We start from the raw sequence: 24,435 nt of genomic DNA on the forward strand, positions 1-24,435 counted from the left end.
AAAATATAACTTTTTGATAAAAAATCTACTCGTCGTGTTTGGAGGACAAAGAATGCTGAGTTGCATCCAAAGAACGCCATACCTACTGTGAAGCATGGGGGTGGAAACATCATGCTTTGGGGCTGTTTTTCTGCAAAGGGACCAGGACGACTGATCCGTGTAAAGGAAAGAATGAATGGGGCCATGTAGCGTGAGATTATGAGTGAAAACCTCCTTCCATTAGCAAGGGCATTGAAGATGAAACGTGGCTGGGTCTTTCAGCATGACAATTATCCCAAACACACCGCCCGGGCAACGAAGGAGTGGCTTCTTAAGAAGCATTTCAAGGTCCTGGAGTGGCCTAGCCAGTCTCCAGATCTCAACCCCATAGAAAATCTTTGGAGGGAGTTGAAAGTCCGTGTTGCCCAGCGACAGCCCCAAAACATCACTGCTCTAGAGGAGATCTGCATGGAGGAATGGGCCAAAATACCAGCAACAGTGTGTGAAAACCTTGTGAAGACTTACAGAAAACGTTTGACCTGTGGCATTGCCAAAAAAGGGTATATAACAAAGTATTGAGAAACTTTTGTTATTGACCAAATACTTATTTTCCACCATAATTTGCAAATAAATTCATAAAAAATCCTACAATGTGATTTTCTGGAAAAAAAATTCTCATTTTGTCTGTCATAGTTGACGTGTACCTATGATGAAAATTACAGGCCTCTCTCATCTTTTTAAGTGGGAGAACTTGCACAATTGGTGGCTGACTAAATACTTTTTTCCCCACTGTATGTATGTATATATATATATATATATATGTATATATATATGTATGTATGTGAGAGAAAAAACATATGGGGGATTGGAAGTGATGCAGACAATTACATTGATGGAAGTTACAATCCATCTGCAATATTAAAGCTGATCTACCCCCTAAAAAATAAAAAATAAAATAAAAGAATGTACACTAACTTTTATACAACAGGGCGTAATTGATGCCAGTCCAGCAGAACATTCTTCCTCGCTAGAAGCACCATTCATTCACACAGAGAGAGAATACTGTTACAGTGAGGGAAAAACGTATTTGATCCCCTGCTGATTTTGTACATTTGCCCACTGACAAAGAAATTAACAGTCTATAATTTTAATGGTAGGTTTATTTGAACAGTGAGAGACAGAATAACAACAACAAAATCCAGAAAAACACATGTCATGAATGTTATAGATTGATTTGCATTTTAATGAGGGAAATAAGTATTTGACCCCCTCTCAATCAGAAAGATGTCTGGCTCCCAGGTGTGTTTTATACAGGTAACGAGCTGAGATTAGGAGCACACTCTTAAAGGGAGTGCTCCTAATCTCAGCTTGTTACCTGTATAAAAGACACCTGTCCACAGAAGCAATCAATCAGATTCCAAACTCTCCACCATGGCCAAGACCAAAGAGGTCTCCAAGGATATCAGGGACAAGATTGTAGACCTACACAAGGCTGGAATGGGCTACAAGACCTTTGCCAGGCAGCTTGGTGAGAAGGTGAAAACAGTTGGTGCGATTATTCGCAAATGTGGAGTTGCAATGATCATGAGAACGGTGAGGAATCAGCCCAGAATTACACGGGAGGATCTTGTCAATGATCTCAAGGCAGCTGGGAACATAGTCACCAAGAAAACAATTGGTAACACACTACGCCGTGAAGGACTGAAATCCTGCAGCGCCCGCAAGGTCCCCCTGCTCAAGAAAGCACATATACAGGCCCGTCTGAAGTTTGCCAATGAACATCTGAATGATTCAGAGGAGAACTGGATGAAAGTGTTGTGGTCAGATGAGACCAAAATCGAGCTCTTTGGCAACTCAACTCGCCGTGTTTGGAGGAGGAGGAATGCTGCCTATGACCCCAATAAAACCATCCCCACCTTCAAACATGGAGGTGGAAACATTATGCTTTGGGGGTGTTTTTCTGCTAAGGGGACAGGACAACTTCACTGCATCAAAGGGACGATGGACGGGGCCATGTACCGTCAAATCTTGGGTGAGAACCTCCTTCCCTCAGCCAGGGCATTGAAAATGGGTCGTGGATGGGTATTCCAGCATGACAATGACCCAAAACACATGGCCAAGGCAACAAAGGAGTGGCTCAAGAAGAAGCACATTAAGGTCCTGGAGTGGCCTAGCCAGTCTCCAGACCTTAATCGAGTTAACTTTTGTTTTGTCCTCTAAACTGGCCATCCCATCCAACAGTACAATGAATGTCATTGTTTGTATTGCTGTCTCTTTTACTTTATTTTTATTGGAAAATAATAAACATATTATAAAAAAAAAATAAAAAAAAGAAAATCTGTGGAGGGAGCTTAAGGTTTGAGTTGCCAAACGTCAGCCTCGAAACCTTAATGACTTGGAGAAGATCTGCAAAGAGGAGTGGAACAAAATCCCTCCTGAGATGTGTGCAAACCTGGTGGCCAACTACAAGAAACGTCTTACCTCTGTGATTGCCAACAAGCGTTTTGCCACCAAGTCATGTTTTGCAGAGGGGTCAAATACTTATTTCCCTCATTAAAATGCAAATCAATTTATAACATTTTTGACATGTGGTTTTCTGGATTTTTTTTGTGTTATTCTGTCTTTCACTGTTCAAATAAACCTACCATTAAAATTATAGACTGATCATGTCTTTGTCAGTGGGCAAACCTACAAAATCAGCAGTTGATCAAATACTTTTTTCCCTCACTGTATGTCTAGTTCCTTCCCTGATGGGTGAGCCAGTTTCTCTCTACAGCCATTCAGGACATCCAGAGTAGTCTTCCTTGTCCAGGATACAAAAGTGGCCTATCAAGATATTGTCCTTGTCCTCTCTGTCGCTGAGTGTATTTGTGTCTATGTTCACGGTGTGTTTTAAGTGTGTGTGTGTGTATTAGAGTGTGGACTAAGTGTGTGTCTCCCCCTCTTCTCTCTCCCACAGCGATAGAGACACAGAGTACCAGCTCAGAGGAGATAGTGCCAAGCCCGCCATCACCCCCTCCTCCCCCGCGGGTCTATAAGCCCTGCTTCGTGTGCCAAGACAAGTCCTCGGGATACCACTATGGAGTCAGTGCCTGCGAAGGCTGCAAGGTGAGACACACCTTTATCTATCCATACATTCTATTCTATTCTATTCTATTCCATTCTATACTATTTGATCCAGGGTTAAATTGTCCATTGCTTCTGGGTGGTGTCCCCTGGTGTCCCCTGTAGCTCAGTTGGTAGAGCATGGCGCTTGCAACGCCAGGGTTGTGGGTTCGATTCTCACGGGGGGCCAGTATGAAAATGTATGCACTCACTAACTGTATGTCGCTCTGGATAAGAGCGTCTGCTAAATGACTAACATTTAAATGTGTTCTGTAAATGGGCTGGACCAATGTTCTCAATGCATATTGGGGTGCCCATGTTGATTTATAACACTTGTCCTGGTTTGGAATGGGAGTACACAGTCCCAGGGGGCCGTCACCCCAAAGCACCCCTATAATTCATACACATGCTATTCATAGCATCAGCATTATCTAAAGTTCAGAATATACATAGATTGGTTGGGGTGCATTTGGGGATGACCTAAAAATAGTGAACTGGACCATCGCTTATGTCATCGCTTATGGCACCCCTTGTAATTCAAACCTCCTATATCTATACATGATGGGACTGCCAGATCATGTGGGCTGTGCTTCAATATTGCACTATACGTTTCTCATGAACTATATGAAGAATTTCTTCTGTAAGTGGCTTTAGTTTGAGAGAGTCTAGCTGCTGTATCTGTCCAACTCCAAGTGAAGTCATTATCTTGAGTGGGTGTTCCTGCCAGGTGGCGTTTAATCCAGGAGCTACACCCTCATTCAGCAAGTGTCAACGTGTGCACTTGTCATCACCGCTCTCCGTGTATGTGTCATATGCTATCTCTGTTTCCAGCACGTCCTTGGCTATCATATGTGTCCTTTCCTCCCGCTCTTACCATTAATACGGCCTAGCAAGCCTTTTATGTGAGACGTGTTACGAGATCACCAGGTGTGCTCCCTTCCACACAGTCCTGTCAGGCAACCGTCTGCACTCTGAAGTGATATCTGGCTTCTGCTTCCTTATCTGTAGTACTGTGTTTCATAAGACAGGGTTGTGGAGTTGGGTAAGCCTGCGAAAGCTTGTGTTAGCAGTGGGGCTCTAGAGGACTCGATGTTCATCTGTAATGCATGGAGGTTGGGGGCTGAGGGTTGAAGAGGTTGAGGGTAGGGCGATGGTCTGAGACTGGCAGGCAGAGAGGGAGGCTGGATGACTAGCTGTGGTGGTGACAGGTGGCCATTAGGCCTGCCTCACCTGGCTGGGCCCAGGGAAGATAACACCTGGCTTGTAGAGAGAGGGGGATGGATGGATGGATGGAGGGAGGGAGGGAGGGAGGGAGGGAGGGAGGGAGGGAGGGAGGGAGGGAGGGAAGGGGAAAGATGGGGAGAGGCGCTGCAGGAGTGAACCTGGCTGCATCCAGAGTGGAGATGAGAGTTTCGAAAAGGGGGATTAGGTAGACGGTGAGAAGGAAAGGAGGAGAGATGAGAAGATGGAGAGGACAGAAGGACAGGACCGGAGAGAGGGCGAGTAGAAATGACGGAAAGTTTCTGGATTACGCACAGTCCTGTTTTAACACAGCAGCACGAGGCAAGGTCTCACCTCTGTGCGTTCAATTAAACTTAACCTGCCCTCTAAAAGAAACGTATACATTAATTAAAATTTAATTAATTAATTAATTGGTCATTTAGCAGACGCTCTTTTCCAGAGCGACTTACAGGAGCAATTAGGGTAAAGTGCCTTGCTCAAGGGCACATCGACAGGTTTTTCACCTAGTCGGCTCGGGGATTAGAACCAGCGACCTTTCGGTTACTGGCACAACGCTCTTACCCACTAAGCTACCTGCCGCCCGTATACAAAGTTAACAAAGCCTTAACCTGCCCTTTTATGGGGGCAGAAAAGCCCCACTTGACTGAGTTGCCTGTTGCACGTCCTCAATAGTTGTTTTATTATACACTGCTCAAAAAAATAAAGGGAACACTTAAATAACACAATGTAACTCCAAGTCAATCACACTTCTGTGAAATCAAACTGTCCACTTAGGAAGCAACACTGATTGACAATAAATGTCACATGCTGTTGTGCAAATGGAATAGACAACAGGTGGAAATGATAGGCAATTCGCAATACACCCCCAATAAAGGACTGGTTTTGCAGGTGGTGACCACAGACCACTTCTCAGTTCCTATGCTTCCTGGCTGATGTTTTGGTCACTTTTGAATGCTGGCGGTGCTTTCACTCTAGTGGTAGCATGAGACAGAGTCTACAACCCACACAAGTGGCTCAGGTAGTGCAGCTCATCCAGGATGGCACATCAATGCGAGCTGTGGCAAGAAGGTTTGCTGTGTCTGTCAGCGTAGTGTCCAGAGCATGGAGGCGCTACCAGGAGACAGGCCAGTACATCAGGAGACATGGAGGAGGCCGTAGGAGGGCAACAACACAGCAGCAGGACCGCTACCTCCGCCTTTGTGCAAGGAGGAGCAGGAGGAGCACTGCCAGAGCCCTGCAAAATGACCTCCAGCAGGCCACAAATGTGCATGTGTCTGCTCAAACGGTCAGAAACATGAGGGTGGTATGAGGGCCCGACGTCCACAGGTAGGGGTTGTGCTTACAGCCCAACACCGTGCAGGACGTTTGGCATTTGCCAGAGAACACCAAGATTGGTAAATTCGCCACTGGCGCCCTGTGCTCTTCACAGATGAAAGCAGGTTCACACTGAGCACATGTGACAGAGTCTGGAGACGCCGTGGAGAACGTTCTGCTGCCTGCAACATCCTCCAGCATGACCGGTTTGGCGGTGGGTCAGTCATGGTGTGGAGTGGCATTTCTTTGGGGGGCCGCACAGCCCTCCATGTGCTCGCCAGAGGTAGCCTGACTGCCATTAGGTACCGAGATGAGATCCTCAGACCCCTTGTGAGACCATATGCTGGTGCGGTTGGCCCTGGGTTCCTCCTAATCCAAGACAATGCTAGACCTCATGTGGATGGAGTGTGTCAGCAGTTCCTGCAAGAGGAAGGCATTGATGCTATGGACCGCCCGTTCCCCAGACCTGAATCCAATTGAGCACATCTGGGACATCATGTCTCGCTCCATCCACCAACGCCACGTTGCACCACAGACTGTCCAGGAGTTGGCGGATGCTTTAGTCCAGGTCTGGGAGGAGATCCCTCAGGAGACCATCCGCCACCTCATCAGGAGCATGCCCAGGCGTTGTAGGGAGGTCATACAGGCACATGGAGGCCACACACACTACTGAGCCTCATTTTGACTTGTTTTAAGGACATTACATCAAAGTTGGATCAGCCTGTAGTGTGGTTTTCCACTTTAATTTTTATTGTGACTCCAAATCCAGACCTCCATGGGTTGATACATTAGATTTCCATTGATAATTTGGTGTGATTTTGTTGTCAGCACATTCAACTATGTAAAGAAAAAAGTATTTAGTAAGATTATTTCATTCATTCAGATCTAGGATGTGTTATTTTAGTGTTCCCTTAATTTTTTTGAGCAGTGTACTAGTTGTCTAGTCTGTGTTTTATAAATGTGCAATAAGCATAAAACACAATTATATAAGGAATTGGCAACTCGTTCTCATTCTGAGAAATACGGTAGGGCGCTTGATTTCAACATCTGAACAAAGTGGACAGGCTAGCATGCTGTTAAAACAGTTGGAGAAAGACAGAAGGGTGTGTTCATAACAATTAAACAAGCAAATAGATCCAAGTTGGCTAGACTTGAAATATAAAGATTAGCTGGCTACTCACTAGCACGTGGGCTTTTCTTGAGAGATTGTTTATGAGACGTGTGTTAATGTTCTATAATGCCTGCTATAAGAAGTTAGTCATTATTAGTGAATGTGCATTATGCATGGTTATAGTGATATTTTTAACAAAAAGTGCATTTTCATAGACTGACTTATTGCAAAAAAGCAGGTTAAACTACAACCCCCCCGCTCCATTCCTCCATTCCTTCCTCTCTCCTCGCTCCTCTCCTCAGACCACTGCAGGGTGGTTGACAAGCCTGCTGAGGGCTCTTGTCGCCTGGCAGATTAGCGCTTATACAAAAAGAGGCTTAAGGCCCGCAGGAAGCAATGACTTCTAATGGGGATGGAGAGGGGAGGGCGCGGGGGGAACAATGGCTGACCAAGAGGAGAGGTCCAATCCCCAGGCCCAGGGCCACCTGAGGCGTGGGATTGGAGGGATTGGTTGTCCCCTTTTATATGTCAAAGGGACTGGGTCAATCCTCCCATGGCTGTCAGGGTCGGAGCACCAACGGATCACAGGGAGACACACCAGGGTCACTGGCAGGTCGTTAGATATCGGCTATTCATTGGCTTTGAAGTCTTAGCTTGTTCTCCTGTCGTGTATTTTGCTAATGTTATGACTGTAGCTCCTAATTTGTTTAGAGGTAGGGCCTATATGTAAGTAACAGAGTCACACTCACACTATAAAAAGGGACATATATTTTTTATAATCAGGGCCAAGTCTTAATGCTATGTATGTTTTTGTAGGTATTTGTTAGTGCTTTAATGCAATACTAACAAGTCATTGTTCAAATATATCTTTCATGCAAAGAATCTTTCATTAGTGCTTGGTAACGGAGTCACAGACAGTTTACATCTATTTTAGGAGGGCATATGCAAACTGCATAACATGTGGTTCTTTAGTCCATTAAAGGACAAGTTCTTTTTTTACTACCAAATCTCTGTTTTTTATGTAAATAGAATGTTATAGAAGGGTCCAGACACCTTTTTTGTGATTTCACTTGTTTTTGATCAATTTACCCCAAACAGTGAATGACTTCCTCATTGTCGTTGTGCAGTATAGGAGCCCTGAAAAAACATGAACAAAAAAAGACATTTTAGAAAAGGCAAAGTTCTCAGTATAGTGATGCAGGACTTTAAAAGGTGTACACATGAAAATGTGTCATTCCAAAATGTATCTGCAACGTTATATTCCATTTTGTGCGACTCGAGCTGTTTCCCCTGCTCAGCTGTGCATGCCGGGTGTGTCCGTATACATCTCACCCATCCCAAACGCCCTGATCCACATCAACAGGGCTGCAGTAGAGAGAGTCAGCTATTTTAAGTTCCTCCTCATCCATATCACAGAGGACTTGAGTTGGATCAACAACATCACCTCTCTTGTCAAGAGGGCGCAACAGCGCCTCTACTTCCTAAGGCGACTAAAGAAATGCCACCCTGGGTCCTCTCCAAATACTACCACTGCACCATCGAGAGCGTCCTGACCAGTTGCATCGCGGCCTGGTACAGGAATTGCTCCGTCCACGACCGCAAGGCCCTCCAGTGGGTGGTGAAGACGTCCCAGTTAGTGTTCCCATCCATCCAGGACATCTACTTGAAACGGTGCTTGAGGAAGTCCCGCAGCATCATCAAGGACCCCACATACCCCAGCCACGAGTTGTTCCACTTCCTTATCGTCGGGCAGACTGAATCGGAGCATGAGGTGTGATACCAACAGGCTCCGAGACAGTTTCTATCTACAAGCCATCAGACTGCTGAACACTTGAACTGGACAGACCACCTGCACTGACTCTCCGCACCTTATCACACACACCCACACAGACATATACAGTACCAGTCAAAAGTTTGGACACACCTACTCATTCAAGGGTTTTTCTTTATTTGTACTATTTTCTACATTGTAGAATAATAGTGAAGACATCAAAACTATGAAATAGCACATATGGAATCATGTAGTAACCATAAAAGTGTTAAACAAATTCTATATTTGAGATTCTTCAAAGTAGCCACCCTTTGCCTTGATGACAGCTTTGCACATTCTTGGCATTCTCTCAACCAGCTTCATGAGGAATGCTTATCCAACAGTCTTGAAGGAGTTCCCACATATGCTCAGCACTTGTTGGCTGTTTTTCCTTCACTCTGCGGTCCAACTCATCCCAAGGCATCTCAATTGGGTTGAGGTCGGGTGATTGTGGAGGCCAGGTCATCTGATGCAGCACTCCATCACTCTCCTTGGTCAAATAGCCCTTACACAGCCTAGAGGTGTGTTGGGTCATTGTCCTGTTGAAAAACAAATTATAATCCCACTAAGCGCAAACCAGATGGGATGGTGCAGAATGCTGCAGAATGCTGTGGTAGCCATGCTGGTTAAGTGTGCCTTGAATTCTAAATAAAGCACGGACAGTGTCACCAGCAAAGCACCCCCACACCATCACACCTCCTCCTCCATGCTTCACGGTGGGAACCACACATGCGGAGATCATCCGTTCACCTACTCTGCGTCTCACAAAGACATTGCGGATGGAACCAAAAATCTCAAATTTGGACTCATCAGACGAAAGGACAGATTTCCACCGGTCTAATGTCCATTGCTCGTGTTTCTTGGCCCAAGCAAGTGTCTTCTTATTATTGGTGTCCTTTAGTAGTGGTTTCTTTGCAGCAATTTGACCATAAAGTTCTGATTCACGCAGTCTGCTCTGAACAGTTGATGTTGAGATGTGTGTTACTTGAACTCTGTGAAGCGTTTATTTGGGCTGCAATCTGAGGTGCAGTTAACTCTAATGAACTTATCCTCTGCAGCAGAGGTAACTCTGGGTCTTCCTTTCCTGTGGTGGTCCTCATGAGAGCCGGTGGTTTTTGCGACTGCACTTGAAGCAACTTTCAAAGTTATTGAAATATTCCGGATTGACTGACCTTCATGTCTTAAAGTAATGATGGACTGTCGTTTCTCTTTGCTTATTTGAGCTGTTCTTGCCATAATATGGACTTGGTCTTTTACCAAATAGGGCTATCTTCTGTATACCACCCCTACCTTGTCACAACACAACTGATTGGCTCAAACGCATTAAGAAGGAAATAAATTCCACAGCTTAACTTTTAATAAGGTACACCTGTTAATTGAAATGCATTCCAGGTGACTACCTCATGAAGCTGGTAGAGAGAATGCCAAGAGCGTGCAAAGCTGTCATCGAGGCAAAGAGTGGCTATTTGAAGAATCTCAAATATAAAATGTATTTTGATTTGTTTAACACTTATATACATGCATACATATACACACATATACATTCATGCTACACACACATCACAACTGCTGCTACCACTTGCCCCCCAATCCCTCCTTCCCTGATACATGTGTAAATATTGTAATATACATTTTATTTTATTTCTATTGAACCTTTATTTAAGTAGACAAGTCAGTTAAGAACAAATTCTTATTTAGAATGACGGCCTACCAAAAGGCAAAAGGCCTGCTGCGGGGATGGGGGCTGGGATTAAAAATAAAAATATAGGACAAAACACGCATCACGTCAAGAGACACCACTACATAAAGGGAGACCTAAGACAACAACATAGCATTGCACCAACACATGACAACACAGCATGGTAGCAACACCACATGACAACAACATGGTAGCAACACAACATGGCAGCCGCACAACATGGTAGCAGCACAAAAAAATGGTACAAATATTATTGGGCACAGACAACAGTAGCACTAAGGCAAGAAGGTAGAGACAACAATACATCACGCGAAGCAGCCACAACTGTCAGTAAGAGTGTCCATGATTGAGTCTTTGAATGAAGAGGTGGTGATAAAACTGTCCAGTTTGAGTGTTTTTTGCAGCTCGTTCCTGTCGCTAGCTGCAGCGAACTGAAAAGAGGAGCGACCCAGGGATGTGTGTGCTTTGGGGACCTTTAACAGCATGTAACTGGTAGAACGGGTGTTGTATGTGGAGGATGAGGGCTGCAGTAGGTATCTCAGATAGGGGGGAGTGAGGCCTAAGAGGGTTTTATAAATAAGCATCAACCAGTTTGTCTTGCGACGGGTATACAGAGATGACCAGTTTACAGAGGAGTATGGATTGCACTGATGTGTCCTATAAGGAGCATTGGTGGCAAATATGATGGCCGAATGGTAAAGACCATCTAGCCGCTCGAGAGCACCCTTACCTGCCTATCTCTAAATTAGGTCTCCGAAATCTAGCATGGGTAGGTGGTAAACAGGGCAAAATAGAAATTGGCCTAAAACAGTTAGGATCAGCTTGATCTCCCCTTTTAAAATAAAGGACGCACCGTGGCTTCCTTCCAAGCAATGGGAACCTCCCCAGAGAGGGGAGAGAGGCTTGGCGATGATAGGGGCTGCAACCTTAAAGAAGAAAGGATCTAAACAATCTGACCCAGATGGTTTTTTGGGGTCAAGTTTAAGGAGCTCCTTTAAATTGTACCTTCCTGTGTTATACTTAAGCTTTAATGTTTATTCTATTCTACTGAGCCATTTACTTTATGTTTGTATTCTTATCTTACATTATTTCTTATTGTTGTTGCATTGTTGAGAAGGAACCTGTAAGTAAGCATTTCGTTGGACAGTGTATACAATGTGTGTCCTGCACATACGACCTAATACAACTTGAAACGCGTCCCACCAGCCTCCCATCTCTCTTCTCATGAGGGGAGGACCAGGAGAGCGAAGGATAGACGATGATCCAGGAAGGACAAATTGTGGTCCATGGGCCATCTGTCGGCCAGAGAGCTAATCTCCTCCTGGCATCTTGGCGCTCCCCTGCCAGCCGGCCCCACCCAAACATGACCCACCCTCTTTCCTTCATGCTTCAATATGACCCACTATCGCTCTGGCACCCGTCAATTTTGCCTGTGAACTGATTAACCCATTCAGTGACTAATGAAAATGGCTAGAGTAGTTATAACACCCACTGCATTTGATACTGATGGCATTATCTACAGAATCTGCCTTTTTGCCAGATAGCGTTCTTTGGGAATACACAAACTGGGTAGATGCCTCGGATGGTAGATATTTTATTGGTACGGTTTTTAGGTTTTGTAGCTTTGAGACTCATGGTTTAGTGATTTTGTATATGTCATATCCATTCTTGATTTAATTTTAAATAGACAAAGGTTTCACTCTAGTGTCTGTTTTCCACAATGAGAGATGAGACCATTTGATGTGCTTTCTTGTCGGGGAGCAATCCCCCCCCTCCTCCTGTCCTTTAATTTTGTTTCAAATGTCCACTGATCCTTTTAGATTCAGAGTACTTGTAAGCGTTTTAAACCAATGTTCTCTCTGTAATGATGTTCAGTTGGCCTCAACCCAGAATCGTTTTTTGCTGGGCCATATCAAGATTGAAAGTAGGGCATTGATAGGTAGCTAGAGGCTAGTAGACTCATGCCTCTGCGTTTTGACTTACTTAACATCCTAAACGCATTTCTCAATGTTCTAATGGGCCATTACCAAGGTAGGTGGGTGATCTCATTAGATGGCAACAGGAGTTGATATTTATTATCCTACAAATGATTAATTGCTAAGCCTTTCAAGAGCTTAGTGTTTGGTAGCTCATTGCCTTTAATTGTGGAGCATATGGCCGCACTCCAGGACTGTCATCTATAGGTGCTTGAATCTACACACACTCACTGACAATGTCTTTCTTCTTCTTCTTCTTCTTCTTCTTCTTCTTCTTCTTCTTCTTCTTCTTCTTCTTCTTCTTCTTCTTCTTCTTCTTCTTCTTCTTCTTCTTCTTCTTCTTCTTCTTCTTCTTCTTCTTCTTCTTCTTCTTCTTCTTCTTCTTCTTCTTCTTCTTCTTCTTCTTCTTCTTCTTCTTCTTCTTCTTCTTCTTCTTCTTCTTCTTCTTCTTCTTCTTCTTCTTCTTCTTCTTCTTCTTCTTCTTCTTCTTCTTCTTCTTCTTCTTCTTCTTCTTCTTCTTCTTCTTCTTCTTCTTCTTCTTCTTCTTCTTCTTCTTCTTCTTCTTCTTTATATCTCTCTTTGATTTTATTTCTTCATGCCTCTGTCCTCCAGGGCTTCTTTCGGAGGAGCATCCAGAAGAACATGGTGTACACATGTCACCGGGAGAAGAACTGCATCATCAACAAGGTCACCAGGAACCGCTGCCAGTACTGCCGGCTGCAGAAATGCTTGGAAGTGGGCATGTCCAAGGAGTGTGAGTAGTAGTGCACTACTATACTACACTACAGCACCCTGCCAGTGCCAACCCTAACCTCAGTACACTATACACTACACCTTCCAGTCATGACATAAACCACACTACAGTCAGAGGCCACGACGTTATCCAAACTATGCACAGACAATCGGGACAATCCGTTAATTTCCTTTCAACTGGGTCCCATCTGGGATGAAATGTCTGGGTATTTGATTGAGTTCTGATTGATAGGATATCATGCATCACTGAACTACACTACACCATTCACTCAAGCCTATAACCACTGAGCCAACAGGCAACAGAAACTCAGATCATTATTCTCTGTCATAAAGCCTCAGAACTGTGGGTGTGCGTGCGGCACTGCCCCAATACACAGTTTGTAATGGTGGTAGCATGGTGGGCCTCGGTGATGAATATGTTAGCACCTGCGGAGAGTGAAAGAGCAGGCGTCGCCACTGATCAGTGCATCCCGGGGGCTGTGTGAACACACACAGTACACACACACTGTCAGACCAGATTAGCTAATTGGTGGAGGTGAGAGGGAAGAGCTTACCTCGGCCTACCGACACACACACACACACAGGTCCAAACTGTATACATTGTAAATATACTCATTCATACACAGGCAAGCACACACCCTCCCCGCCCTCCCCTCCTCCATCCCCCTCTCTGTTGTCTCTCTGCTATGGTATTTACCCTCTTCATGATACTTTAAGCGCTCTGTGAGTTTCCCACTTGGCGGGCCGTTTGAGGCTTACTGCAAAGTAAGTTATCCTCAGCGCTCCTTACCTCTGAATGGGCCCATTAATCATGGTTATAATGATCATGGCAGGCAGCTCTGCAACACCCACCACAGGGACAGACGGGAGATAGGTTAAAATGGCACTGCCATCTTGTGGCTTGAAGTCTACTGCACGGCTGATTTTAAATACAGTGAGGGAAAAAAGTATTTGATCCCCTGCTGATTTTGTACGTTTGCCCACTGACAAAGACATGATCAGTCTATAATTTTAATGGTAGGTTTATTTGAACAGCGAGAGACAGAATAATTTTTTAAAAATCCAGAAAGACGCATGTCAAAAATGTTATAAATTGATTTGCATTTTAATGAGGGAAATAAGTATTTGACCCCTCTGCAAAACATGACTTAGTACTTGGTGGCAAAACCCTTGTTGGCAATCACAGAGGTCAGACGTTTCTTGTAGTTTCCCACCAGGTTTGCACACATCTCAGGAGGGATTTTGTCCCACTTCTCTTTGCAGATCTTCTCCAAGTCATTAAGGTTTCGAGCCTGACGTTTGGCAACTCGAACCTTCAGCTCCCTCCACAGATGAAGGTCTGGAGACTGGTTAGGCCACTCCAGGACCTTAATGTGCTTCTTCTTGAGCCACTCCTTTGTTGCCTTGGCCGTGTGTTTTGGGTCATTGTCATGCTGGAATACCCATCCACGACCCATTTTCAATGCCCTGGCTGAGGGAAGGAGGTTCTCACCCAAGATTTGACGGTACATGGCCCCGTCCATCGTCCCTTTGATGCGATGAAGTTGTCCTGTCCCCTTAGCAGAAAAACACCCCCAAAGCATAATGTTTCCACCTCCATGTTTGACGGTGGGGATGGTGTTCTTGGGGTCATAGGACGCATTCCTCCTCCTCCAAACACGGCGAGTTGAGTTGATGCCAAAGAGCTCGATTTTGGTCTCATCTGACCACAACACTTTCACCCAGTTTTCCTCTGAATCATTCAGATGTTCATTTGCAAATTTCAGACAGGCCTGTATATGTGCTTTCTTGAGGAGGGGGATCTTGCGGGCGCTGCAGGATTTCGGTCCTTCACGGCGTAGTCTGTTACCAATTGTTTTCTTGGTGACTATGGTCCCAGCTGCCTTGAGATCATTGACAAGATCCTCCCGTGTAGTTCTGGGCTGATTCCTCACCGTTCTCATGATCATTGCAACTCCACGAGGTGAGATCTTGCATGGAGCCCCAGGCCGAGGAAGATTGACAGGTATTTTGTGTTTCTTCCATTTGCGAATAATCACACCAACTGTTGTCACCTTCTCACCAAGCTGCTTGGCGATGGTCTTGTAGCCCATTCCAGCCTTGTGTAGGTCTACAATCTTGTCCCTGACATCCTTGGAGAGCTCTTTGGTCTTGGCCATGGTGGAGAGTTTGGAATCTGATTGATTGATTGCTTCTGTGGACAGGTGTCTTTTATACAGGTAACAAGCTGAGATTAGGAGCACTCCCTTCTCAGCTCGTTACCTGTATAAAAGACACCTGGGAGCCAGAAATCTTTCTGATTGAGAGGGGGTCAAATACTTATTTCCCTCATTAAAATGCAAATCAATTTATAACATTTTTGACATGCGTTTTTCTGGATTTTTTAGTTGTTATTCTGTCTCTCACTGTTCAAATAAACCTACCATTAAAATTATAGACTGATAATTTCTTTGTCAATGGGCAAACGTACAAAATCAGCAGGGGATCAAATACTTTTTTCCCTCACTGTAGATGTTAAAAACAACTGATACAGGCTCAGATGTTTCTTCTGTTCATCTCCCTAATGGTTAAGGGCTAACTTCTATGTCAAGTTAAAAAGTACCCATATAGGTTCACTCCCATACTCCCTCCTATTTAGTCATTGTGTGTGTGTGTGTACTAGAGGGTTATGTTGGTGTCTGGTAAGTGAGGGTGTAGTGTTGAGATCTGAGTACCTGTGTCCTGGCTGATGACTTTGACCGTGTTGCGGGACTATGTCGAAAGGGGTGGGGGGGCGGGGAGGAGATGATCTGGCCATCTGGGGGCCTGCGGGGAGCCACAGAGGAGGCTGGGAGGGCCGACCAGTCTGCTAGGGGACATCTCGGTGACCTTGCGTCCGCTCGACAACTCCGACAACACTGCCAGTACCAGTGCCAGGTGGCCATACCAAGGCAGAGAGAGGGAGAGAGAGGGAGAGAGAGGGAGAGAGAGGGAGAGAGTGAAAGAGGAGGGATGGGGGTTACCACGGAAAGCCTGAGGGAGCCCTGCCAGTGTACTAACGATTTGACAGCAGAGGAGTCTGAGTGGTGTCAAGGAAAGGCAGGGCTGGCCTCGAGTTGTTTGGTAAATGCTTTTTTTCAATGTTAATGTTGACTATTTTTGTTTCCTTAGGCGTTCCGTTAAAACTCTTAAACCTGCTGGTGATTACTGTATGCGTGTATAATGTTGAGTTGATTTATGTTATGAAGTTGTGGGGTTTTGAATTTGGTTTCTAACTAAGTGAGCCAGATGTACTACATGCTCTGGATAAGAGCGTCTGCTAAACGATGTAAATGTAATGTTCGTTTTTATGATGTCTATTGTCTACTGGTGAATTTGTGTGTAGAATATAGTCTGTGTACGACAGAGAATGTGCCATTCAAGTTATAGGATTTGTTGAGGAGTGTTTTGAATTTGGCTATTAACATTCAGATATGATAGTCCATTTCAGTATACATGACCCCATCCTACCAGCATAAACCTTTCCCCTTGTGTTACTGTGGTAGGGTGTGTGTAGTTGTTGGGGTGGCTTTACTGTACTAAGGGGAGCCCTGTGTTGGTTAGTTTGTTCCCTGTCGAGGGGGTAAACCTGTGCCCCTCCTTTGTCACCTCAGCTCCTCGCTCCAGCTCCAAAGGCGGGATGGTGTTGAGCCCCCAGCCGCTGCCCCCACCGTTGGAGACCGGGAGGGGACAGACTGGGGGGCCAGGGGCGGACAGGGCAGCTCCCCCGGGTAAGCAGCCTCCCCCCTCCTCCCCCAACCCCCCTTCCTCCATCCCCTCTTCCCTCCATCCATCCCTCATCCCCTGTTCTAATCTCCCGTGCAGTGCCCTAGCATCTCCAGCATGTATGAGAGGAAGAGGAGGGTAGGAGAGGATGAGAGAGAGGGAGAATACGTTTCATCATTGTTCGGCCGATACAGAGCAGCGAGAGAGAGGCAGGCAGGAGAAGCAGGGGAACACTGACATTTTTATCTTTCCATTATATTGAATCTCTGTGATGGACGACCTGTCGCAGCTTTCATTTTCCTCCCTCAAATTATCCCTGTCTGTCTGCTGGCCCTCTCTCTCTTTCTCGTACACACGCTTGCACACGTTCATACAAATGCATGCAGACACATTGTCAAACATAGCCTTTTATATTATGAAATCCACTATTGATTGATGGGAGTGTGTGTATTGCTTCTAGCATACCACACACAATACTGTTCGCTACAATGAAGATACTGCTAGTATGTGGTTCATATCAGCGGGCAAGACTATGCTAAACGGTCATACCATTTGAGAATGCTATCAATAATCCCTCATAGATCAACCACATTCATAAACCAAAGCATTCACGTAGACACATTCCACGGTTTACAAAACACACACACACACACACACACACACACACAAAATAATGCAGACGGCTGTATTATTTCTCCCCCTCTCTAGCCCTGCTATGGATCTCCCGCCAGTTATTGCACGCGGCAATTCTCCATGACTGATCGCGAGTCCCAGCTAATGGTTCTTTAATGACTGCATTAAATTGTGTTGTGCGGCTTATGATTGCAGTGCCAATTTGTCAGCACGGGTAATGTCTCTGCGTTAAGGATGCCCTACTTTTATTTAGGAATTAATTTAACATCTCCAGCGGACCGCCTAATGGCGACGGGGCCGCCGAGACACTTTGACAGCCACAGAGAGCGGGGGAGGGCCCGAGACACACACTCACACACACTCACAAACATTCTCACATCACTTAGAATTCTCTACTCTCCTCACCTGGCAGTTCCTTTAAAGGTGGATGGACTTCGTGGTAAGGACAAATAGCAGTTGGCAATGCATAGTTGTATAGATGTAAGGAAGTGCTTTACTTAACTGATTTTTTTAAGGCTCATTTCATCTGAAGTCCCTTGGGTGTTAATGATGTGATGGTGAGCTTACTTAGCAAAGCAAATGATCTGCTGTTGTGTAGTGAGTGACTCCTAGACTTGGATCCCCCTGGTCTCTCTGAAAGTTATCCCATTGAGGAAGGCCTGTCTGTGAACTGATTAATGAGCATTGTCCCTGTATGGTGAATCCCTCTCTGGCCCTGGTCCAGTCCCCCGTGTCAGATGTTGCCCATAGACAGACACTAATCTATGGTCAGTTTTGTGTACCCCTCTAATGGTAAAGGTTAGGATTTGGACAGGGGAAGCTGATCCAAGATCTGTAAGGGTAACCTCTGGGTGGAGGTCTGGGACCACTGGCTCTGCACAGAACAACACCACTAACTGGGGCTACAGCTGGCGACTGGAGAAAGTGGGAGAGGAGGAGACAAGAGGAAAACAAAAACGCAGGGAAGAGCTATCAGATAACACGTGACGCTTGGAGAGAGAGAGCGGGACACAGACAGGGGGAGCAAGCTAGCTAGTGAGGATTAGACAGAGGAGCAAGAGAGGCATGTGTAACAGCGATTTAAGAAAGAAAGAGAAATAAAGAAAGAGTGAGAGCGCGAATGCTGGAGGGGGTTGTGCGGGGGTGTGGGCTCAGCCGAGCCTGGATATTTGTCATATTATGTTATTAGATTAGACGGGGCCTCTAATGAAAGCAGTAGCAATTTATCAGCATTACGTACAACCTTATCCGCCAATGCTATTTATCACCTAACCTCCCCCCATTGCCCCCCTTCACCCCCCTGTCAGACCTATACACCCAGAGGAGGGAAGGAGGGAGAGGGCTGGATATACCCTAATGGCTTTCCAATGCTTAAAACAACAGCTGGTGTTTTTGTCATTTCGGGAGTAAGTGTAGCGACATTCGCAGAGGGAATGGCATTTCTCTGGCTTTCCTTTGGAATATTCCAGGGCTTTTCCTCCGTAATATCTCTCTATCCCCCCTTGACTGACCTCTCATGGTCATTTATCTCCTCAGATGGGATCAGAGCTGGACTGTGTTCTGACAGCTTCTTGTTCTCTCGTCTCCACTTAATCATCCTCTTCTATCGTGTACCTGTCCTGCTAGCTAGCCTACCTACAATATCTCCTGCTCTTGCCCTTTTGCTACCTCTAGTTTATATCGCAGTCCCCTATTAGTTTTGGTTTAGATACCCACACAATTTGAATACTGTTCCATGATTTGTTCCCCAAACACAAGTGAAGTCCTGGGTGCTTCACCCACGGTTTAATTTCACTGATGGTCTTGCCATTTGATTTAAGTTTTCTTTCTGTCATTGATATCAGAATTGCTAGATAAGGCGGAAAATGCAGTATCCTTCCTAGACTGTTTGTAAACCCCCTTTTCAACAAACCTTTTAGACATTCCACTACTAAATATCCGCCCTGTGTCTAAACCCTGCTTCTCTTCCTTCTCTCTCTCTCCCTTCAGCGGTGAGGAACGACCGGAACAAGAAGAAGAAGGATGACAAGAAGCCGGAGTGCACAGAGAGCTACGTGCTGAGCACGGAGACGGAGCAGATGATCAACAGGGTCAGCAAGGCGCATAAGGAGACCTTCCCTTCGCTCTGCCAGCTGGGCAAATACACTACGGTGAGCACCACAATACTTAGAGAACGAGTGTGTGTTTGTGTATGTGCAATCTTATAGACAAACCAGTACAGTGCATTCATTCATCTGTTGTTTGATATTGTAGTCATTTCTTGCAGTCAAATTACCTAGTGGCCTCATGGGTGGAATGTTGTTGGTGCTGATACCTGTGATTCTCATATCCAGAGTACATTTATTTGATTTATTGTGTCATTCATGTTGTCTGTGTGGCGCCTTGAATGTAACACTTCGTCAAATAAAGACTTGTTAGCACTCAAACTCTAACTAGTCTCTCTCTCTCTCGTTCAGAGTAACAGCTCAGAGCGGCGTGTGGCTCTGGACGTGGACCTGTGGGACAAGTTCAGTGAGCTGTCCACCAAGTGTATCATCAAGACGGTGGAGTTTGCCAAGCAGCTTCCTGGCTTCACCACGCTCACCATCGCTGACCAGATCACCCTGCTCAAGGCCGCCTGTCTGGACATACTGGTAAGGACCGCCTTTGGTTAGCTCTACTAATGGTGGTCTGGAACAAAATCCTGCGCACCATCTCAGATCACTCTTCAGGATCAGGGTTGGTCCCTCACCAACACTGGTCCTGGTCCATCTGAGGGGGAGTACAGGCGTTTTGTTCCAGCATTAAAACACCATATCACCTTAATTAGTTGAAACTAATGTATTAGTGCTGGGATGGTGTAAAAACCTGCACACCATCTAGTTTTTCAGGCCCAGTGGTGACCACTGTGTTATTATATAACATCTGTTCATAGGATTGTTGACGTTTCAGCTACTTATCGATTCATACTTATTGGCCCACACATTTGATTGTTGGCATGCTCACCCAATCCTACGCTCTGCTCCTTCAGATTTTGCGGATCTGCACGCGCTACACGCCGGAGCAGGACACCATGACATTCTCGGATGGCCTGACGCTAAACCGTACCCAGATGCACAATGCCGGCTTCGGACCTCTCACCGACCTGGTGTTCGCCTTCGCCAACCAGCTCCTCCCCCTGGAGATGGATGATGCTGAGACGGGACTGCTCAGCGCCATCTGTCTGCTGTGTGGAGGTACTGCTGCGGCTGTTTGGATTTACCCAATATTACTGCATATACACACGCACCCATACACAGTGACTGAAGCTGATGATGACATTGTGTCCAGGTAGGGTTGGGGTTAATCTGCCTCATCTTCATTTGGCTGTGAAGGTGTTGCTGTCTAAAACAAATAGGTCTGGTCACATCACTTCTCATTATAGGCCACTAACACTGTATCGTATTCCAGCATTCACACATTAGACAGGCCCAAAACTAGGAATGTAGACTAGTGCTGTATCTTGAGCACCATTTAGTCATTAACCCTCTAGAGTCTAAGCCCTGTCTAAGCCAGGGGGGGTCTGACAGACACCGCTCTAGCTTTGCCACCTTTCACCGCAGATGCGGAAGGGTGAATACGGCCGATGCGGTGGATTGAGACGCAGCCCATGCAACAAAAAAAATGGACAGATTTTGATGGGGATTTTGTAGGCTATGGGTTAATAGTAAAAAATTTACAATGTGTACTTAGAAATGATCAGTATTGACCTACCTGGAGATAGTTCAGGAGGTGTAGCTAATCTAGTAATGTAGGGCAAATATGATGGACTGCATTGTAGAATACAGCTTAGTGTGAGCTCTATTTATTACGTTTGACCTGACTGAACACACCCCGGTATTGTGTTTGTGGCTGTGTGTAGATCGGCAGGACCTGGAGCAGGCTGACAAGGTGGACGTACTACAGGAGCCCCTACTGGAGGCTCTGAAGATCTACGTGAGGAAGAGGAGGCCTCACAAACCACACATGTTCCCCAAGATGCTGATGAAAATCACCGACCTGAGGAGCATTAGCGCCAAAGGTGAGAGGCAGTCTGAGACATCAATCTACACACAGCTGTGGATCAGCCATATACTTGTGTCAATTAGCCTTATATTATATTGTCTACTATGTATAGTAATTAAGGTACTTCCTTTGCAATGTCCATAAAAGTTTAAACTGTCCATAAAGGATTGTAGAGGTCTGCATTATCTATTCTGTCATTGCAAATGTAATGTAGATCCAACTCAAATGTGACTAATTCATAAAGGGGTTGAATGCCCACAACTGCGGGCAGGCTAACACCATATATTGGTCCTCCTACCTAATCAATGCCTTTCTCTTCCCCTCTGTCCCTCTCCCCTCCTCAGGAGCCGAGCGTGTCATCACCCTGAAGATGGAGATCCCGGGCTCCATGCCCCCTCTCATCCAGGAGATGCTGGAGAACTCTGAGGGTCTGGAGAGCGGGGCCACGGGCGCCCGGACCAGCGGAGCCCCCCCAGGCAGTTGCAGCCCCAGCCTGTCCCCCAGCTCCGCCCAAAGCAGCCCCAGCCCCACCACACAGTCGCCGTAGCAAGCCCTCCTTTTTCCTCATTCATCTCGATCTCCCTGTGGTTGGGGGGGGGGAGGACCCTCGCTGGACACAGAGACTGGCGTGCTCTTGAGTGTTCCTCCTCCCGTGTGACACACCCTCTCCTGCTCCTCCCCCTCAAAGACACTGTCTGGAAAATGGTGGAAAGGTGGTGGCAGGATTTCTCTGAATGACCATACTGGAACACTGCTGACATCTCCTCCGTTCCTTGCCTCCCCCCTCACACCTCTCTCTCTCTCCACCTCTACCTGAAAGACTGAGGGAAGGAACAGGAAGGAGCAGTCAGAGCTGTGGACACTGGTCCACTCAGAGGGGCTGGCGGGAAAGGGGGACAGACAAACGGACAGGACAAGCAGACAGACTAACACCAGACACGTTTTGGGTTTCTCAGAGGAGGACTGCCTGGCAAGGACTTGTCAAAGAAGACCACACCAAAAGACTGGGTCTTTCTCCTTTTCCAACTTTGAAAAACAGATTTCGTACAAAAGATATATAAATATATATAGAAAAGTAAGGAAATATTGTGTATTATTGACTTGTACATGATAGAATAACAGGTTGAGAAGATTTTTTATTTTTTTTGGATTAAATGCTCTTATATTCGTCCACTGTTTTAATCGTTTCATATCCATGAGAGTATCAAAGGAGAAATGTTCCATTGTTTTATCACATAACGATGTTGTTATAATTAACAAAAGTAAAGAAGTTGAAATTACTTTTTCAATTTACAGACACACAGACATACACAGAAATCTGCACAGAAAAGAGTTGCGATTATTATCACACACTATTCCAGGTTGGGTTTGTTTTCCTTCTCCTTTTTCTTTGCTGCAATGAGAATGGGAAAAAATGATTGTATGAACTTGGTTGTATGTTATGGTCACAGGTCCTTCAAGATATCAAATTAATGAAGATTCTTTATTTTAAGTTGCCTTTGAGTTCATGTATATAAGCTGTACTCATTTCTTTAAACTATGAAAAGTTTAGCCTTAACCTGAATTTTTTTTTTTTTAACTAAAAAAACGAATACCTTTTGTGTTTTGTTTATACATTTCTGTTTCAAGAAAAAAACTTTGAGCACATTTTACTGAAGGACACTCATCCATGTTTGTTTGTCCCCTTAAATGACGGACCGGTCCATATTTATCACTATGATTCTCACAAACAGCACCCACAATTTAGTTCATTCTCACCCCTTAAATTACAACAGATTTCCATGAATAAAAAAGAAAAGAAAATCATAGCACTCAAATTGGGGCTTTATGATGATTTGTAGCTGAAGAAAGATGGGGGTTTTGGGGTTGCCTAACGACTCACCCTGAATTTATTTCCGCTGCTTTATCAATCACTACATACATTGAGTCTGAAACTACCATCCTAGGAGTTGTTTGTGTGACTTCAAAATGAGGGGCATTGTACAGCACAAATTCCTAAGCGATTGGATGGTCTCTAACAAATCTAACTAATCAAAGTTGATAACATCTTCATGTAGGCTGGCTCTGACCCAACCCATCTGTTTCTGGGACCAGTCAAAACAGTCAGTGTTCGCGTTCTAGAAATCATTGGGGAGGGAGGCAAATCCAGACTCATTGTGGAGGAGAAACGTCAGTTGGCCGGAGCGGTGTGGATGGGTAGCAAGGCAAGGTTTAGGGAGTTGGATGGTTAAGATCCAGGTGCTGGGTTCGTCCAGCAAGGCACAGAGACTAGGCAGTAGGCGCACAGCATGGTTTTCAAATGGATTACAATGTGAAGGATGGAGTACAGTACACTGTATTTTCAAGAAGTGATTAGAATAAGAAGCTCCAAAATGATATGTGGTTGGGGGAGTGGACACTTTGGCTAAAGTTGCCCTTGTTGACTATGCTTTTACAACTACAGTGCATTCGGAAAGTATTCAGACCCCTTCACTTTTTCCACATTTTGTTACGTTACAGCCTTATTCTAAAATGGATTGAATCGTTTTTTGCCCCCCCCCCCCCCTTCAATCTACACACAATACCCCAAAATGACAAAGCAAAAACAGATTTTTAGAAATTGTTGCAAAAAAAACCTATCAAAAATACGTACACTAACGGTCAAAAGTTTTAGAACACCTACTCATTCAAAGGTTTTTCTTTATTTTTTACTATTTTCTACATTGTAGAATAATAGTGAAGACATAAACTATGAAATAACACATATGGAATCATGTAGTAACCAAAAAAGTGTTAAACAAATCAAAATATAATTTATATTTGAGATTCTTCAAATAGCCACCCTTTGCCTTGATGACAGCTTTGCACACTCTTGGCATTCTCTCAACCAACTTCACCTGGAATGCTTTTCCAACAGTCCTGAAGGAGTTCCCACATATGCTGAGCACTTGTTGGCTGCTTTTCCTTCACTCTGCGGTCCAACTCAACCCAAACCATCTCAATTTGGTTCAGGTCAATGGATTGTGGAGGACAGGTCATCTGATGCAGCACTCCATCACTCTCCTTC

General features: G+C 45.1%; 1 protein-coding gene across 3 annotated transcripts in view; it reads left to right on the top strand.

Moving 5' to 3' along the window:
• Nucleotides 1-22,988, top strand: part of LOC311101140 (retinoic acid receptor alpha-A-like) — a 228,165-nt gene extending 205,177 nt beyond the window's left edge. For 2 of the 3 annotated variants that reach the window (XM_084142209.1, XM_084142208.1), the window contains 8 exons: nt 2,939-3,087; nt 12,849-12,990; nt 16,622-16,738; nt 19,356-19,516; nt 19,823-19,999; nt 20,377-20,581; nt 21,247-21,405; nt 21,734-22,988. In XM_084142209.1, the coding sequence (XP_083998335.1) occupies nt 2,939-3,087; nt 12,849-12,990; nt 16,622-16,738; nt 19,356-19,516; nt 19,823-19,999; nt 20,377-20,581; nt 21,247-21,405; nt 21,734-21,936 (1,313 nt within the window). In that variant the 3' untranslated portion in view covers nt 21,937-22,988. The remainder of the gene's footprint in view (nt 1-2,938; nt 3,088-12,848; nt 12,991-16,621; nt 16,739-19,355; nt 19,517-19,822; nt 20,000-20,376; nt 20,582-21,246; nt 21,406-21,733) is intronic. The other variant, XM_084142210.1, reaches the window with a different exon arrangement.
• Nucleotides 22,989-24,435: the final 1,447 nt, after the last annotated feature.

The sequence above is a fragment of the Coregonus lavaretus genome (assembly GCF_964263955.1).
Source record: "Coregonus lavaretus genome assembly, chromosome: 25".
Taxonomy (NCBI): domain Eukaryota; kingdom Metazoa; phylum Chordata; class Actinopteri; order Salmoniformes; family Salmonidae; genus Coregonus; species Coregonus lavaretus.